Raw genomic sequence first — 19136 nt, 5'->3', positions numbered from 1 at the left:
CCAATTGCTTCTTATCCATCTCCTTCATTGTTTAACTCCCACACTATAAACAACACATGAAGAAATACAGCCAAGTCAAAAAGTACTTTTTGGTTTTTATTGTAATACAATACTGCTCATTCCCATAGTCACATTATAGAAAAAGTAAGGAATATTTTATTAACCAAAACGTCCATCTGCTTTCCTGCCACAGCTCTTTTAAAAGTTTTCATTTCATAGAATCATAGAATGGTTAGGGTTGGAAGGGACCTTCAAAGGTCATCTAGACCAACCCCCCTGCAAGGAGCAGGGACATCCCCAACTAGATCAGGTTTCCTTAAATACTTAAAGGATGTTGAAATAAGTGGGCCAAAGCCCCCCAGTATATATGGTGCCATTCCTTTGCCACATTTCTCCTCTTGAGAAATGACATTAACACATTTCTAGCACTAAATTTTACTAATTTAAAAAATAACAGAAAGGGCCTAATCACTAAGAAATAAAGCATACATTTACGAAAAGAAAAAGCTGCACTAACGCTTTTTTGTTTTTTGTTATATCACCAAAACTGTTCTCACAACTTTCTTCTGAACAACTTTTATAATTCCAACCCTAACCATTCTATGATTCTATCTTATAAAACCACCACGGATACGTACAGGAGGAAGAAGCCTGTCTATTTTACTAGAAGGCTGAGCTCATGAAAATCCAACTGCATCAATCCTTTTTTATTATTCTTTCAAACTTCCCAAATTAAATAACTTCCTTGAGCTTGGCTAGAGCCTTCCAAATAGAAATTCCACTGGGAAAAGAAGTTTTAGACTAACAGAACAATACATTCAAAAATCAATAGATAAACCCAGTGCTTGCCAGCACTACCCAACACTGCGAGACTGGACACAGATCTCAAAAACCAGAACAAACTGCTCAGAAACAGTTTTCCTAATCTGCCCACTTTTGGTTTGGCACTGAAACCAGTAACATGAACGCCACCCTTTGTATCACACTCAGGGAATTATTGTTTGAAAAATGTTCTGCTTCAATAATACTTTTTAATTGTAAAAATACTTCTATCTTTCTATTAAAACCAGGGGGCTTTGTTTGGTGGTGCTTTTTTTTTTTTTTAACTACAGAGATAAAGCTGAAAAGCAGTAAGGCCACTCAAAGATAAGCACACGCACAGGGCGCCCGTCCTTCTGATACTTTGCAAGCCCCTTAACGTGAGAAAACAATGTGATCAGACGCTCAGGAGAGGAAGAAATGGAGTGAAATCTCTAAACTTATTGTGAAAAATTCTTTAAGCCTGGTCTCAACTTCACTTGAACATCTGGCTTAAGACAGGATCAGCTTCGATTGTTCTCTACGCTGGAAGCAGGATGGCTTTCACTTTTTGATCTGTTTGACCTTTTCTCCCCTCATTAACAGTGCTGCTCTCTCCATCCACCAGCATCCCCTTGGGACAGGTCACGAGCACTGGAGGGGAGAGGGCAAATCAGAGCAACGTCCGCACTCGGCCAAGGAAAGCCAGACCAATTCTGCTATGAGCTGCAACCATGAAGCCCAACTGGAAAGCACAGCAGAGCCAGCTATGCTTTTTAAATACACAAAGCCAGCAGTTGTCAGTGAAGAGAAAACACGTTTTTTCCTCTACCCATGTGCCCGTTATAGCAGCCACAGACATCCCACGTCTCAGCTCCGTAGGACGTGAACAAGACACAGCTCACCACTAAGTGCATCCCACTGCTTCACCCCCTTGGTTCAACTCCAAACCTCCTCAAAGCAGACAAGAAATGTCCACGTACTGAGACACAAAAGGAAACGCATTTCCCAAAATTCTGGTAAGTGACTTGAACAGCTCTAACGGCACAACTCCCCGAACTCAGGCAGGACACCTCGCTGGTGCTACTGTTGTGTTATAATCATTAAAAACTTACACTCGCTATTTATTATCCTGTAATTCTGTAAGGCAAATCTAAAGATACGTTGCCATGACAAACACACACAGCAGAGTTTTCATGCTAACCTGATCCCTATGATATCCCTTTCCTTCAATTAACAGAACCCCATTTTATTATATCTCAACCAGACAATCAAAATATTTCCAGTTCAGCTGGCGTGAGCCTTACAAAGAGACAGATCGCCAAGGCTAAAAATCCTCTGCAGCGAAGCAGAGGAGCTGCTCGCACAGCCAGACCTCGCAGATGCCATGGGCTAGGATACCATGTTATAAGGCTGTAAAACTATGGCCTGTGGCTCCAGTCCAGCCTGCAGAGTAATTTAATCTAGCTCACAAAGAAATGAGGAAAATGGCCTCTGCTGTGCTGAATCAGCAGTGCTGGAAGCCGTGCCACCCTCTATCAGCTAGTAAGAGAGCGCTTTGTCTGCCGTGCCAACTCCGTGTAGAGCGACTATTGGGCAAAAGAAAAGACCAGCAGGAATATTATGTGCCAGATTTCCAATAGATGTAAGTCAGAACAGTTCCAATGACTTCGGGAGTTGCACTGATTTACATCATTTCAGGATTATAAGGATTTACATTCATTGGAAGTTTCACTTCTTTTTCCTCTTTTAATTAAAAGAATGGTATAGACTTGGCAGCAGTATGAGTCTTCAACAGACTAAAATTTGGGCAGGATCTTGAAAAGTTTTGTAAAGCTCAGAGAAAGGCAATAAACCATTTTTAGTTTAAAAAGATACAGTGGCTAAATTAAAATTCACAAGATGCAGATGAATTCTGATCTATACATGAGTAATATACACAAGTATCTACTTTCCCTCTTCACACTGGAGCTCCCTAAATATAACAATAGCAAAAGAACAGCAATAATTGAAAACTTTGTTCATTCAATCTGGTTATGTATCATGAAAAACTATCAGCACAGATGTTATCCCTATTTATGAGTCATGGCTTGGGCCAAAACAAATGCCATGTATTACTTCATTTTATTTTTTTCTCTCCTAAGCGCCAAAAAAATGACTGCCATTGGGATTAGAAAAAAAAAAAACCACATGACTGGAAAAAACAGGGGGTACTGCTCGTCAGGAAACAAGCCAACCAGGGCAAAGTTTGGTTTGGTCTGATTTCCAAATAAACTTGTAACTACTACATCATGTCTCAGCGACCTCAGAGCAGTTTCTGTTGCTTGTCTGCTCACCTCTCAAAGAAAGCACCACAATAAAATAAAAAAAGCTTGTCACCCAAGACAGCGTTCCTAATACTGCCCTCAGAAATGCGCACGTATCTCAACTGTTTCCCATAGGTGACCATGATGGGGAAAGAACAGAAGGAAAGTGAGAATCTTTCTGGTGCTTGAGATCCTTACATGGGCAACAGATTTCTGTTTTAAGACTGAAAGTCTTTAAGAACTTGTTGGCATAGTAATGTGAAAAAACACGTGTAGTTGCTCTTCACGTTCTGTGGCACAGTGACCCGCTCCCAAGCCAGCTGACCCTTCAGAAACACTTCAAGTTAGGCTCATAAATAAACAGGACACTGTTTACTAGTGCAATTGAGCTGATGTGTTACACAAGAACTTAAAAATAAACTGTTTCAAAACCCACCTAATGAAAGAAAAGTTTAAGCCAAAATGACTCTGTACTCGAGAAATGTAGTTTCACCTCATCATATTTTTTTCAGTGCTCACCTCTGAACAAGTCAGTGTTAAATCTCCTGCTTCCAATGAATCTGATTTAAAAGCGTTCTTCAAAGGCTTCTGCAATTTTAGGAGTACTAAATTTTATACCTCCTAAGCTATTTATTACCTGGGGAAGTACTTAATTGACATTCACCAGATACTAACTTTTTTGAGCATGTGTTACTGGGTTTGGTATATAACCTTGAGCTTTTTTTCCTCCCTCCCTCCTTTCATTTTCTTTTTTTGTTTTCAGGACAGCTCTCCTAGTAACAGCATGTTTCTCAGTCTGCAGGTTCCCTACAAATTTCTCTTGGAGGTGCAGACACATGCACTGCAATCAGAGACTGCTCACAAGGGACTCCAATGCAGATGAAAGGTTGAAACATCAGTTAGACTGTTAATAAACTGTTGCAGAATTTTTGTCTCCTCTTTAGATCTCCACAACACGCATCACTTCTGGAGTTGCCCAGACCCAACACAAAGCATGGCCCAGCAGTTCTGCAGGGTACCCAAGCCTCCAAGCACTCAGCATGCAACATTGCTTCTTCCCATCCATCTCCATTTTAATTTTCTATTTTTTTTTTTTTATTCCAGGAGCAGCCCCACTCCACAGATGTTGAACTCTCCCTCTTACAGTTGCATTGCCAAAGGACACTACTGCTGCATTAACTTTGCTTTGTCATCACCTCTTCCCAGGCAACGAAAGTTGCTGTATTACTATAAAGGTAAAACCAGCTGTGCCACTCAGTTCTGCTGCTATTTAACAGGATACAGCCAACATTATGCTTCAACTCACAGTAGAAAGGGAAAATAAAACTTTGTTTTATTGAAAATACTAGGAAAAATCATTCCAGTAAAATGCATTGCCTGCACTGAGCTTTCCCAAAACACCAGTTCATTCACCGCTTGCAGAAATTCCTGCAAAGACTCATGCAATGGGCATTCAGCGATCAGCATGAGATTAAAACCTATTACATGGTTTAGTGGTGGACTTGGCAGTGTTCGGTTAATGGTTGGACTTGATCTTAAAGGTCTCCTTCAACTTAAACCATTCTATAATTCTATAACTCATGACTAACACAAACTCCAACATTTCTAACTGCCACTGCCTCACACAACCACTCTACGCGGGTTTCTTCTAGTCAGGAGGTATCAAAACCATCCGGTACGATTAGAGTAGCTTGCTTGTTATCAGGTGTAGCAAACTGCCTTTTAACTTCCAATTCCTCTTATGTCTCAAACTCCAGGCAAACAACAACAAAAAAAATCTCTTTCAGTAAACTTTGCACAGAGAGAATCAATCTACTATTCAGTTATTTGAACAAGGATCTGCAGCTTAGCGATCTAGAGGTCATTAAACTTCTCCTGGTGAGAGTCTCTTCTTGTAGTTTGAACACAGTACAGGGAAATCTTTGGGTGCAATCTAAACATTTTGGACAGCTTCCATCCTTGAAGAAGATTTCATCACACCAAATCTTATCATGAAACCGTACACATACCTTTCCCACAACCTGTCTCTTCTCTCCCCAAGAATGGAAAAACCCAAACAACAACAACAACAAAGTTTGTTTTGTTTTTTTCTTTTTTTAAATGCCATTTACCCACATTTCTTTATCATCTACAGAGGGTCAAAAGGCAAAAAAGGACATGGAATCAACTGAAAAACGTTCATAAGCCCATGAAAAATAAATAAATGAAAGAGTAACACACTCAAATAAGTCAGGCACAAAATAAAAATATTTAAAGCTTCTGGTGTAATTGTGTAAACCTTCTGTTTTCAAGGGAGCTAAGCAATCAGCCAGCAACAATTTGGCTCCTGAAAGACAAGTAGCAGGGCATAAAGGACCTGAAACCATGACTTTTTTCATGGTTTCACTTTCACTAGGAAAGTGAGAAATCCACTAGCCCTATTCTCTCTTCCTCCCTGAAGTGGGATGCTCCAGAATCAGATCGTATCAGCAGAGGGAGTCTCTTCGTCTAACACAGAGATCAGCATGCATCTGGCTTTCTTCAGTTACCAAAAACACACAGCCATGACGGGCAAAATTAAACAGAGACACCACACAGAAAAATATTTGAGTGTGGGCTGGGCCTTCTAATAAGCTTTACGAATATTACAAATATAATAAAACCAGGCAGTGCAACACCCAGAACAAACACCTTGCCCTCAGCACAAGACACAGCAAAATCCATCAGCACAGTGAAGACACAGACTAGAGCAGAGAGCCCATCCATACTCCACATCCAGGTACGACACTCCCATACACTACTGTAGGTTTAATTTTATCCCGTTCTTTCAGTTCATGTTGGGATTAGAAACAGCTCCTTCAATAAAAGTGTTCTCTGCCGAGCAGACCTCCCCAGGGTCTTGGGGGCGGCCAGCCTGAAAAGCATCTCCTGAGCCTGGAAACAGGCCTCGTGCTAGCCAGCAGTGGAGCTGAGGAATTTAAAACCTACGAATGCAGGGTATCCTATACTGGATAGAGAACTGAAGTAGTCCTTCCCCTCCAACAGCAACAGCATCGTATTTAACTTGCATGAATTCATCCTAGGCTTTTAACCTGGAATGTTTCTAGATGGGGAAAATGTAAAGATCCCAATGCTTGCAACTCTCCCAAAAGCCACAAAAAGTACTGACAAACAGAGACATTTGGATTTGTGTTCATATGGATTTGTGTTCCTTTCAGTTATTTCAGTAACTTTACCCAGAGCACAAGTTCTAACGGTTGATGGTCAGAGCAGAAGGCGCTATCACATGGGCTCCACCACAGTCTGTTCTGAACTGGTTTTGTTCAACGCTTTTATTAACAGAAATGGAATGCAGCATATGTTTGTTACATCTGCAAACGATACGAAAGCAGGATGCAACTGCAACTCTGTTGGAGGTCAAGATTAGAACTCAAAACAATTCTAACAAGTCAGATCAGGCCAATAAAAAAAAATATATATATTTTTATATATCTATATATATATAAAATTCAATAGTAGAGGAGCAAGGTAACCCAAATTCAGCAGAACTGATCAACCACACAGAGAAGATGACTGGGTAGGTAGCAGTTCTTAAAAAAAAAAAAAAAAAAAAAATGATGTGGGAGACTATACTGGATCACAAGCTGAATATGAGTCAAGTATCATACTGTTAAAAAAAAAAAGCAATCATCACATTAGATAAATCAACTGGAGTATTGCCTGCAAAACAGGCAAAGTAATCCTCCTTGTCTGCTCAGCACCGCAAGACTTGGCTGGCACAGTCAGATCAACTTGGGGCATCCAGCTAGTAGCAAGGAGAAGGGCTCAGAGAAGGGAGCCCCAGCACAAGATGTGAAAGGGAACAAATGAGTGGTTCAGCCTACAGAAGCTGAAAAAAAATATATTTTTCAAGTCTGCTGGGAGGAGGGGTAGGAAAAAAGCAACAGCTGTTCTCAGTGTTTGATGAATAAGACAAAATAGCAACAGGTTTAAATTGCATCAAGAGAGCTTCAGCTTAAACGTGAAGGGAAGCAATATAAGATATTGGCTGTGGTCCCTACGACTGCATCGTCAAGACCGCACCAGGGACAAACCTATTACAGAGGCGCTGCTCCTGCCTTCAGGTAGAAGCGTGCGTTAGACATCCTCTTCAGCTCCTCCAGCCCGGCTTTCCTGAGAGTCTGTGAAACACCAACCAACAGATTGTAACGAGCAGGTCCAGGTAACACCACAAACAGCTCTCCGTGAAATCAGTGAGACTCCTCGAAAAAAAAAAAATTGTATGGCCAGAAGCAACAACAGGGCAAACACCAAACACCCGGGATTGATTTACAGTTATCTATTAATCACCACTTTGACTGTATTGCTAGCAAACAGGTTATTAAATTTTATGTTTTAAGCTAGTCCTGATTTGCATTTTTTCAGGTGCAATTATTTCTTTATTTTCTAATACCTTCACAACCTTGTTTACTGATGGTTTTACTTCATATACCAACCATCTCAATGTGCTTTTCCTGCTGCACTGTGAAGTAACAAAGGTTTGTTTCACTGACCTGCCTCTTACGATTCTCTAGACACGAACTGACAGAGCGGGCTGATACGCAGCTTCGTATGGAACAATTTTTGTAATCTTGACTATTTATCTCTGGATAATTGCTATATTCATAATTATTTAAAAGACAATTTTGTTTAATAAGGACTGGAATTGCTACTAGAGAAATTCAGTATGAGAAAATTTTAGACTAAAAGTAATTTTTGTGCCTAATCTATGAACTGCTACAAAATGGTGATTTATAATAGGCGCAGTAATAGCCTTAATGATTGCAGCGCTTCCGGCTACCAGCGAAACACACAGATTGGCTCGTTTCAAAGCAGAATGGGCTTTTTTTCCTTCCCCCCCCCTCCTTCATGGGTGGCCTATCCATATCTCCAGGGTCCTTGGAGGAGCTTCCAACATCCCCACCGTGTGTTCCACATATTGGTTGCTATTACCATGCTAATATTAATAGGCTGCAGCTTAGGTGACCCCTCCAAGCAGCAGCTCTCGCACAGCACAACTAGCAGAGCGCTGAATTACTGCCACTGGCTCTCTATTACAAAATGCTGGCAAGCGGTGAGGAGCAGTGGCAGGGAAGTAGTGAGGGCAAAGCAAAAAAAAAAAAAAAAAATTACAATTTTGTATTGGAAGGGAGCAGAAAGCAGGAATCTAAACAGGCTGGCAAAGAGAGATGCTGGAGCCCGGGGTCATGAGGCACAGGGCAGCGGGAGCAGCTGAAAGTCGCTATTTCCAATGACACTGCAGCCCATATGCCAGAACATTTGCCACTTCTCTCCCTCTGTGCAACTGCAATTCAAAATTAATAAATAAACTGGGGACAATGAATATAAGCAAGAAGAATTATAACGCCTGTGGCAAAAAGAAATCTTGTTCAACCCAACTGTTTTTTATATCGCAGAAAATTCGCTCGGGAAAGAGTCTACTGAAAGAAGTGAAGCAGCCAGTACTAATGACAAATATTTTGGGAAAACAGAAAGTCCATATGTTCTTCTTTTATTCTACTAAAAATAAAGAGGAAACCAAGAGCTTTTTGAATTTAAGTGTAACATTTCCTTATGCCAGGAGACAAACTATGCCTAAGTTAAGTCTGGACATTAATGGAAGCAAACAGCAGAATGCTGGTCCCTGGTGTTTCAATTATTCTCTCTTTAGAGGTTATGCTTCCAAGAAGTTACAGGAACACAATTTCCCTGTAAGGATCATTCTTTTCAGGCTGTTGCAATGTTTTTATTTAAAGCTATTTGATCTGTATTTGCAGAAGAGCTCAATTTATCATTCTACCTTTTCACACATCCCCCCGTAAAGTATTTCGGAGGATCAGAGCACAGTGGGGACAGGAGGCACCTCTGCAGCAAGCTGTGTTCACGTCCTGCTCAGCACAGGCTCAGCTGGAGCAGGCAACTGGGACAGCATCTATTTGCAGCTGTGAATCTCCAGGAATGGAGACTCCACGACCTCTCTGAGCAACCTCTTGCGGTGTTTGGTAACCTTCACGCTGAAAGTTCCTTCCCACGTTCAAGCACGGTTTCCTGCATTCCAGTTTGTGCCCATCTCCACTTGCCCTTTCTCTGTGCACCACTGAGAAGAGCCCGGCTCCACTGTCTCCTCACCCTCCCATGAGATATTTATCCACGATGATAAAGCCTTCCCCTGAGACTTTGCTTCTCCAGACTAAACAATTCCAGCTCTCAGCCTCTCCTTTCAGAAAAACTAATCAATAAATATTTAAACAAAATATCAAAACCAATATATCACAGTATACCGAGCAGTAAGATGGCACGGCTGGCCAAGGACACTTCTGAGCTCTACCTGAAAAAACAACACTGTGGGAGGAGGTCAAACTTCCTTTTCAATTCAAAAGGAAAACTCAAGGTGAAGCAAAAACACTCTTCAGAACCCTTGGCCAGTGCATAAAGGGTTTACATACACAAAAAAAAAAAATGGATACAGATACAGTCCATCAAGACAGCATAAATTCCTACTGCAGTGCTCAGGATCAGGCTCCCAGAGAAATCGGACGCTAGTCACTGGCACAGGCTCATCTCAAAACCCTCGTCAAAACATTGAAACCGGAGTTCCCAGATGTAAGTACTGGTCTTTATTTTTCAAGCATCACTTTCTGTCTTAATTCTTACTGTTTCCATTTGCCTACAAATAAAAAAGTAGGGTTTACACAGGAACGGCACTAACTCTGAATATACCAGTACCCTCAAATCAAACAAACACCCTTCGTTCCCTATGTTACTCAAATTCATGCTATTACATGAAAAAATATTAAGAAGTAGATTTCCAATGAAATCTTATCCTCTGTAGTTTTAATCTCTTCTTGCCCTTCAAATAAGACTTTTAAGTATTATCTATATTGCTAAAATATTCTATGACTATGCACATGGCCCTTGCTACTGCCGAACTAAGTACTCCACCAGCTTTAGTGGGCAACAAAATAAGCTACCTCTGGAAAAACATTACGCTAATTTCCAGGGTAGAAATTAAGGCAGAAGGAGGCTTGCACATAAATATCAATGAAATGAGGCATTAGGTCAATGAAAATTAAGCAAGAAAAACATTTCACTGCTAGAATAAATAATTTTCATTTACTACGTGCAAAAAAAAAAAAAAAAAAAAAAAAAAAAAAAAAGAATTTCCAGAATGCTTTCAGCATCTGCTCTGTGAGATCAGAGCTCATGAGCTGTCAGCAACAGTCAGTTTCCAAACAGAGAAGTGACTCTAAAATTAACATTTTCTAACCTTAAATGACCTAACATTATCGGTTTAGAGTTCAAAATGAGGTATTTCACAATAAATAACAAATTGATGCTGTTCCAGACATGGCTTATTTCCTAAAAGCCTAAGCATAAATAAAAAAAAAAATGAATAAATTATTCAGTAGAAATGGTTGTTTCATTTTCTTCTTTAATACTTTTTTTTTTTAAGTAGCACATTTCTTTAACAGACAAATTCCTGGTTAAAAAAAAAAGTAACAAAACCACAGAAACTTTAAGTCTGTTGTTAGAGAAGCAGATTTATTCAGATAAAAATCAGTTAGCTTCCCAGAAAGCAGAAAAAAAAAGTAATTTTACTTGGGTTTGAGGAATTTGGTTCAAAGCTCTGATCTAGAAAGCAATATATACAGTTATTAAACAGTGTAAGGGGATTAACTCTACAGAGTGTTATTGACTACTCTGGTCTCATTAACTGCAATTTTATTTAGATTAAAATGTCATCTTAAACATCATTTTTGTGTCTGAAGTTAGATCTGAAGAATAACACTAGAAATAAATATGCATCAGCAGTTCCCCAATCTGTGGCAGCTTTCTGGGGTCTCCCCTAGAACTCACGATTGAAATTATGGTTTTGATCTGCAATGTGCCCATCAAGAGAAACTGCTTTGAAAAGAAGTTGTCCTGCGGAATGGGAGAAGTGTTTTCTGAGAGGCAGCTTCACTAGAGCATGTACAAGCTCCACACAGAAAGCTGATGTCTGTCTGCCTCTTTTTCTTCCAAGAAAGGAATGAAGAAAGGTTATGGAAAGAGTTCTGGGTTCCTGGTGGACTTTCACCTACTTTCAGATTTTATTAGGGATCTGGGAAGCTAATTATGTGTACGACAACCTCAGCAACTGCTTTTCAAGCAGAATCACAGACCACAACACAAGGAAAGCATGAATGGAACAGCCTCTGTCTTCTAAACTCAGCCGTGCAGAGAAGGCACTGGGTATTTCAGCAGGCCGCAGCACAGCTTCGCACTGCTACAAGGACCAAGAAACCCTCAGGAGGCACTCAAGAACCCCACCAAACACCAGAACAAAGCCCAACGCTCCTCATGGTCTTTGCTTCGAAAACATAACCCGTAGGACACGCCGCAGGGCGCTTGGGAGATGGAGGCACAGCTGGGTGCCAGGCCAGGGATGTAGCATCCTCCCAAGCACGCTTCAGAGGAGACCTGGACCTGCAGACACCTTTAGGAACCAAGCTCCTACCAAAACTGACAGCAGCCAAGTACCCACGTCCTTTTGGACTCTAGACCCAGGAAAGGCAAGAAGCCAGGCGCACAGACAGGCAGAATGTCCCCGCGAGCCAATTCGCCTGTGGGGCCACCCAACACCACAGACGCAGGCCTGCTTGCTGGGTTACCGTCTGTCACCACGGGGTAACGCTCCTTCTCTCCAGGCACTAAGCAAAGCTATCAGCATTCCTCCTGAAAGCCTTGTGCTTTTGCAGGGGCCAGAGTTCATGTACGCAGTAGTATTTTGGGGCTATATGATTATTTTCAAGTAGAGCTGTTTGTACATTTTAAAAACACACTCCACATTCAATTTCCTCTATTTCCTTAACCACAAGAGTACAGTACATTTACCTCCAAAAGGAAGTACAGTACACATCTCTATATATTCCTAAGTTTTACTATTGGAGGTGACGACGTCTCAGCAAGATGGAGGTTTTGAAACTTCAGTGGGAAGAACAAAAAGCTTTGACCATAAAGAACATCCCTCCTCTAAAAAAATTAGGAGAGACGGCCTCTATACTGAGTTCTTAGGAAAAAACAAGTATTTCAGTAAAGTTTTAATGTATCTTATTTCTTTATTTTTAACAAAAACATAACACTAGTAAAAATCCTAGTACGGAAGCAATTCCATTTTTACACATTTGCATGAAGCTTGGCTACTTTTGGTTTCATACACTTGCTTAAGGCAGAACAAGCTGGCACAGTTTATTCATCTCCCCGTTTGAAAATAAACTGTGCTTCCACGCGCTCTTACCCAAACGTAACTGCCTACACAAGTGAAGTTATCCTGCTACATCAGTACAGGCACTATTTAGGATGGCCAACAGAAACATGGATCGCTGCAGATGAAGAGAGGTACAGGAAAACAAAAAAAAAAAAAAAAAAGAAAAGAAAAGAGGGCTGTACATCTCAACTGCTTACATTGTCTCTGATTGTGGGGAAGCTATGAGTTGTTTTGTTTAGCTGTATTTCTGAGAGGTGACCTGCTATAACTGTGATGGTACTACGCTGGAAAAATAACGCATTTAATGTCATTCCACCCACTATCAGTTGCCACAATCTCACAGCATGCCAATAAAACTTGAATTTTTAATTTTGAAAAATGTCTTTTTATTTATTACAATCTTCAAAAACATTACAAAAATGGAAAAGGGCATAAAATCAGTATCAAGAGTACCAGTCTCCCTTGGATACTATTGCACATCACCTTCAGTATCCTATTCCTTATTTCTCTCCTTCCCCAAGAGGCCATTTGTCACCATTATTCCCACACACCTGAGTTAATACTCTGGGATCAGATCCCCTGAGCCAGTCCTGAACTGTCTCCCGTGCAGTACTGCATGTCATTGCTCCCCACCCCTCAAGGCCAATGTCCTCACCATTTTAAGTCAACATTAATAATTAACCAAGATAAAAAGATACCCATGCCATAATAGTCCTCTGCCACCCTGCAGGCTTTGAGATTTTTCCTTAGGCTAAAGGAGAAAATAGTTAAAGATGCTATTTTAAACATTATCATGCTTCAGTGATCAAGACTAAGTTTATTATCCCGCAAACAAAAACAAAGACCAAAAAATGTAACAGACTACACCCCAGTAACTTTTATTAAGAGATGCAGTGACAGCATTTCTACGGAAGGCACCGGCTCAACAAATCAGCTCCGCTAACACCCCATCATCAGGCTACAGACTGGCACTGACATGCAATATGTGGTATTTGTGGCACTACTGGGGAAAACTATTTTAAGTCTAATTAACATAAAATTTTTAGAATGCAGATGCTTTTCATTTATACATAAAACAAAATGCCACGACATTTCTCCCATCCATTTATCATAAACAAGTTAATTACTGTGTAACAAATAGCTCCTGCTAGAATCTGTATGTTTTGAGGATGTTAGAGAGCTGACTCAAGCAAATAAGATGAACCACAAAGCAGTAGTTAATAGCTTATGGCATACTTATAATAAAACAATGACTCTGTAAAAGCTCTTGTTGTCAAATTAAGGCTAAGCTACTTCCATTGGAATAAGTCAATTATAAGCAGTCATTATCTGTTTAACTCGATTCAAACCTAGAATACTATAAGCACTTTCATTTTGATACATTCATAACGCTGCATACATTTGAGAGCTGGATATCACAAAGCCTAAAAGGGAAACGCTGAGTTTATTGCCACACAGCTTATCCCCGAACGACATAACATCTAAACTTCCCAATGTCGGCTGAAGTTCACCACTCTGCTGAGGTCTACACGCTACCTGATTCCTGATGAACAAACCCTCAGGCAGTATAAACCATCCCAGGCCTCCCCACATCTCCTTCCTATGGACAAAGTCAGGACTGTGCAGCATAAGGACTCTGCCCACTAGAATCCCCGAGAGCCATTTCAATCACACACACAACTTTCCCCGCCCCTAGTTCCATGAAAGCACGGACAGGTGAATTCCTACCTACTTTTTTTCAGGCAAGCAGTCCCATTTGGCCTAAAGATGAATTACTGAATGCTGATGAATAAGATGGTGGTAGCTGGCAGCAAAGCTCTGCGTGGTAAGATGGTGTGAAACAGTACATATGTCAATCTATCAAACACGATAATGTAAGCAATCTGAACCCATTTTTGGTCTGAACTATTGTACAATACTTCACCCAGATGGAAGAAAGAGAAACATTTCATGCTTCAGACATATCAAGTGTTAGGAAGCAAAATTAAACCTAAACTGGAAAACTACCAATTTTACATGCTAGAGTATATATAAAGAACAACACAAGCATGAAGAAGAATTTTATGCAGCAGATTTTTCTCCCCCATTATTGTACAAATTAATTAGATACATTTGTTTCCCATGGTAAACAGCAGCATGTATTTGACTGTAGATTAAAAGGTGTAAAGATGACAGTTTACTTACTAGCAAACACAGCATTTGCACTTTTTTTTTTTTCCTTTCTCCCTCAGTTGACAAAATACTTACAAATTGCATAATTCGTGACAATGTTATCAGGACACGAATCTTACAAGTGGTGCACGCACACATCATAACCTGAGGGCCCGTTCAGCCCTAAATCAGATGCGGGTTTGCCATGACTAATGTACAACTACAACTGGACCCTAAAGGATAAAATTAAATAGAAATATACTTTCATTCAAATCAACATGACAGCCTATCTAAATGTAACTTCACGTTTAAAAGTTATCAGCTGCAACTGAAATGACAGCCACTAGGCAGTCCTCACAGTCTCTGCAGCTCAGCCCTCCAAACAGACCTCCTGCTCCATCCCGATCGTCCACCTACGTACACCGGCAGCACAACTCCTCAAGCACTGAGCTGCAAAAAACACTCCTCTGAGCAACTGCATTAACAACATGATTTCCTAGTAGTTGAAGGACATTGTTTATCAAATAACTTCCAAAGCTACAAAGCATGAAATCTACTCAGTTTACAAACTGACCTGTGAAGACTCACATTGTTTGGGAATAACTGCTGCTAAATACACAAACAATTGGTACTTGGTCTTTTCACGTGTTGCTATATTCTTGTGTTTGTCTATGTCAAATCCTTGTTTGGTTATCTTTCAAACTAAAAATAAACAATCCTTGTTTGGTTGTCTTTCAAACTAAAAATAAACTCCCCAACGTCTACTAATTGACGCCAGGCCAGTCAATAGAATTCCTTAACAGCAAAACTAAGACAACTGGGCTCAGAAACAAAACTGATTGCCAACTCACGTAGAGAAAAAATGTCCAGTCCCAGATTCTGCTGAAGCCAGAAAGAATACTGACAACTCTCCCTCTCTTTTGAGAAAAATCAAAGCAACGGAGCAGGTGTTTGCTCTGGAGGAAGACAGAAATCCCAGCTTTCTGGCAGAGACATATGCATGCGAGTAAATGTACTTAGGAGGAAGTAGCAAAGGGCTTATAAAATCCTGAGTAGAGCATCAAGTCCTGATGTGCTCACCACCTTCCACAATTCACACAACTGTTCGTGATTTATCTCAAGGGGGGGGGGGGGGGCTAGTGGATGGAGCGCAGATTTTGATCTTCAAAAATTCTCTTGGAGTAAAACAATGATTTCCTACATCATGCAAATACAAAGTTTAATTATTTGTAACTTGAAAGCGAGACAGATCAATACCCAGGATAATCTATTGTTATTTGGATTACGAAGATGTCTTAGAGTTTACAATCACAAAAGTGGTTATAATCCTGCAATTACTATAAAGCTAATTGGTAGTTTCTTTTCGCCTGTGTTTTCATGTTGTCAGTGGGGCAGTAATGATAATGAATGCCACACTTGTGAACAGAATGTCTGTAGGCTTGTTTACCACATTTCCAACAACAACGTCTGCTTTATCACGCATTTCAAAGCGGAGATAATTTAAGGATCTTTGAATTTCATACATAAAAATACCTTCTAAAATATCAAATGGAGAGTTCCTTCAGACAGGGTGGGAGTGGGAGACTTAAAAGTGAAGTGATGACCTCACATACTATAGGCAAACAATCCACCTGAAGCAGACAGCACACGGACTTCAAATGATTCATCTGTATTCAAAACCGCGCTCAGGTAAACCACTTAGTGTTTCATCCTCCTACAAACATAATTCTGCAGACAATTTCACCATCAAAACCAGCATCTTTAAGCCTCCTTTCACCTCCTGAAAATACAGTCATTGCAGAACCTATTAAGCTTTTTATTCCACTTACCTTTGAGTAACTTCTGCCCTTCCATTATGTTTTGGGAGACAAACGCTGTGTAGTCTTCTTCTGAAAAGCCAGGCTTGCATGTGGGTCTAACTGTAAGATCCCCATTGTGTGCCTGCAAAAACAGAACAAGGAGAAGACACACCATGACTTTTGTCATTTAGGAAAATGAAATGCACCCAACGACTGGGTGCTTAGGCACGGGCAAACCTGAACAGTAAAGCAGCGTGCAAGTAGAAACCGCTCGAGCTAAAGTGCCTATCTGCTGGAGCAGATCCATACTGTAGCTGCAAAAATAAAATGGGTCAGAAAATAGTTGCCTGACTACAACAGAGAGCATTGTTTGTAGGAAGGCTGGGATACTGGGCACTGTCAGAAGAGGGGAGGAAACAAAGAGCAGCAATTCATCAAGGCGAGCTGTGCTCGCACTGGAGCCACGCAAAGGCCTGATGTTGCAACATCCAATTCCCTGAGTTTTGCTGCTGAGAAGCTGGGCAAGCCCCGTGACTGAAGGAGGAGAAACACCCTGGCTCATAGCAGTCTCAGGAGCTCACGGCCAGCTGAAGTCCCCTTCCTCCCTTTGGGAAGCTCCGGGGCTCTGCCTGCTGCCACCTCTGTGACCCTCCCAGCTCGGCACCTGCCCCAGCAGTTGGGGGGATGGAGGGGACGCAGGGGATGCCCAATCAAAAAAATTAACAGTGCCATTGAATAGCACAGCCCCTCGCACAACCTGCCACGATCCAGGGTTAAGCATCCAGCTACACACTCAGCTGCTCTGCTGCAACTTGGGACTGCACAGCGGGGAACCAGCCCCTGCCCCAGGGACAGGTTAGCCTGGTCGCAGTAGTCCAGGCTCCTTGGGATGGGGTAAGCATTCCCCAGCAAAGAGGCTCCCAGATCCCAACTCCAACCAACTCACTGAAAGCACATCAGCCAGTGATTTATGCCTAACGAGCGCCAGGTGATTTATGCACAAACAAGTGCTGGTGGCAAGGGATTTCTAACACTCCCAGGCTGTCGCCAGAGCCAGGCAAAGCATCCCTTAGGGATGCAGGCTGTGCCTCCGATGCCTCCAGCCCCAGCAGTGAAGCCAGGGAACTGTGAGATTCACTTCCCCGAGAAAGTGGAACTCCAGGCATGCACCTGCCTCCGCGGGAGAGGAGCGCAGCTCCCCAGGCTTCCCGAAACACGCTGGGGCACAGGCGACGCTGCATTATGGAGAGAGACAGGAGGGTAGAGGAGTGAAGGCTCCTTTCAGATGAGCTTAGTAAGCAGAAAGCAAGCCAACGTACTCTGCTAAAAAATCACACTCGGGAGACGGCTCCCAGCTACTGCACGGGGAGCGCAAGGAAGCGGTGGCTCTGCGGACCCTGACCGTCGCTGGCAAGATGTTGCCGTGAGGAAACATTTCGAAGGGTCTGACTGGAGGTACGAGGCTTGGAATCGGAAACCAACCAGTTACTCCAACGGCGCTCGCTAGACGAGAGCGCATGAGGGCTGCCCCTGCGCGCCCGCCAGCCTCCCGGGGGCTGGGACGCGGGACATCCTCACAGATCCAACTTGGCACGGGGGCATCCAGGCGGAAAAACCAGCGGCGCTCGCTCCTGCAGGCAGCCCAACGCGCACCGCAGCAGCCGCCCCGCACCGTAACACCGCAGCCCCGCGTTTAGGCGGTTCTTGACGTTCTGCGGAAATCCCTTTATTTGGGGAGGGGGGGACTCCCAAAATCCCGAACTTTTCAGATCATTCGCCCCCAGCACGGTTCGGGCCCTTCGGTGGTCACGGGTTTGTAACAACAAAAGTTAAAGGCACCGCCACGGCCACGGTGAATGGCGGGGGGTGACGGTGCTCGCAGGGAGCGAACAGCGCTGCGCGACCGCGCAGGGGCGCGGAGGCTCCGCCGGGGAGCGCAGGGCTCTGCGGGCGGGACGCACCGCTACCCCCGAAGTTTATCCGGCCAGGCGCGGCTCGGAGGGCAAGTTTCGCCGGAGCGGCTGAGGCGCTACGTTCAAGGCGAACAATCGCGTAAAATAAATAAATAAATAAATAAATAAATAAATAAATAAATAAATTAAATAACAAATACATTAAGAACTGAGAGGATTATTTGAAAAGGGGTGAAAGCAGCAGGGAGTCGCTCATACTCGCCCGCCCCCGTGGCGCGGACCGGCTCCGCGCCCCGAAGTTGCCGCCGCGTTCAGAGGCAGCGGAGCGTCGGCGCAACCTCCGCGGCGCCCGGGGGTGCTCTCCGCCCGACCGCCCCCGCGGGACGCCCCACTTACCGCCGCCGAGCCCCAGACGGGCAGGAGCAGCACCAGCAGCACCCGCGAGCCGGTCCTCATCGCCCCGGCGGCGCCCGCCGGGCTGTGGCGGTGCGGCTGCCCGCCGCGCTCCGCAGTGCCAGTGCCGGGGCCAGGGGGTCGCTGCTGCTGCCGCCTCCCCGCTCCCGCCGCCGCTCAGCGCCCGCTCTGGGCTGCAGGTGAAGCGCCCGCCCGCGCGCCGCCGCCAAGCCCCGCCCCCGCGGCGCGCGGGCACGCGCCGCCTTAAAGAGACAGGCACCGCCCCGGCGCGGGGAGGCGCGGAGGGGGGGCGGGTGTTGGAGGTGTCGCTGTCATTTCGGCCGGCCCCCTGAGGAAGGGGGGGAATCCCCGGAGCTGGAGGTCGCCTGTCCGGTGACCAAACTGACCCGTCCAAAGACGAAAAACTAACGTGTTCAGGGAAAAAAAACAGCGTGTCCAGGGGAGGGACGTGTCCACTGAGGAAAAAAGTAGCATATTTAGGGAAAAACTA

At 43.3% G+C, this 19136-nt stretch overlaps 1 protein-coding gene across 1 annotated transcript in view; it reads right to left on the bottom strand.

Moving 5' to 3' along the window:
* Window positions 1–18793, bottom strand: part of CDH4 (cadherin 4) — a 445447-nt gene extending 426654 nt beyond the window's left edge. The window contains exons 1-2 of the mRNA XM_086760833.1: window positions 18629–18793; window positions 16350–16461 (exon numbers count right to left, since the gene is read on the bottom strand). Coding sequence (XP_086616959.1) covers window positions 16350–16461; window positions 18629–18688 — 172 coding nt within the window. The 5' untranslated portion in view covers window positions 18689–18793. The remainder of the gene's footprint in view (window positions 1–16349; window positions 16462–18628) is intronic.
* Window positions 18794–19136: the final 343 nt, after the last annotated feature.

This window comes from Chlamydotis macqueenii, chromosome 16 (genome assembly GCF_036417535.1).
Source record: "Chlamydotis macqueenii isolate bChlMac1 chromosome 16, bChlMac1.mat, whole genome shotgun sequence".
NCBI classification, from domain to species: Eukaryota; Metazoa; Chordata; class Aves; order Otidiformes; family Otididae; genus Chlamydotis; species Chlamydotis macqueenii.
Note: the sequence above shows the minus strand (reverse complement) of the source record. Positions and strands in the feature narration are given on the sequence as shown.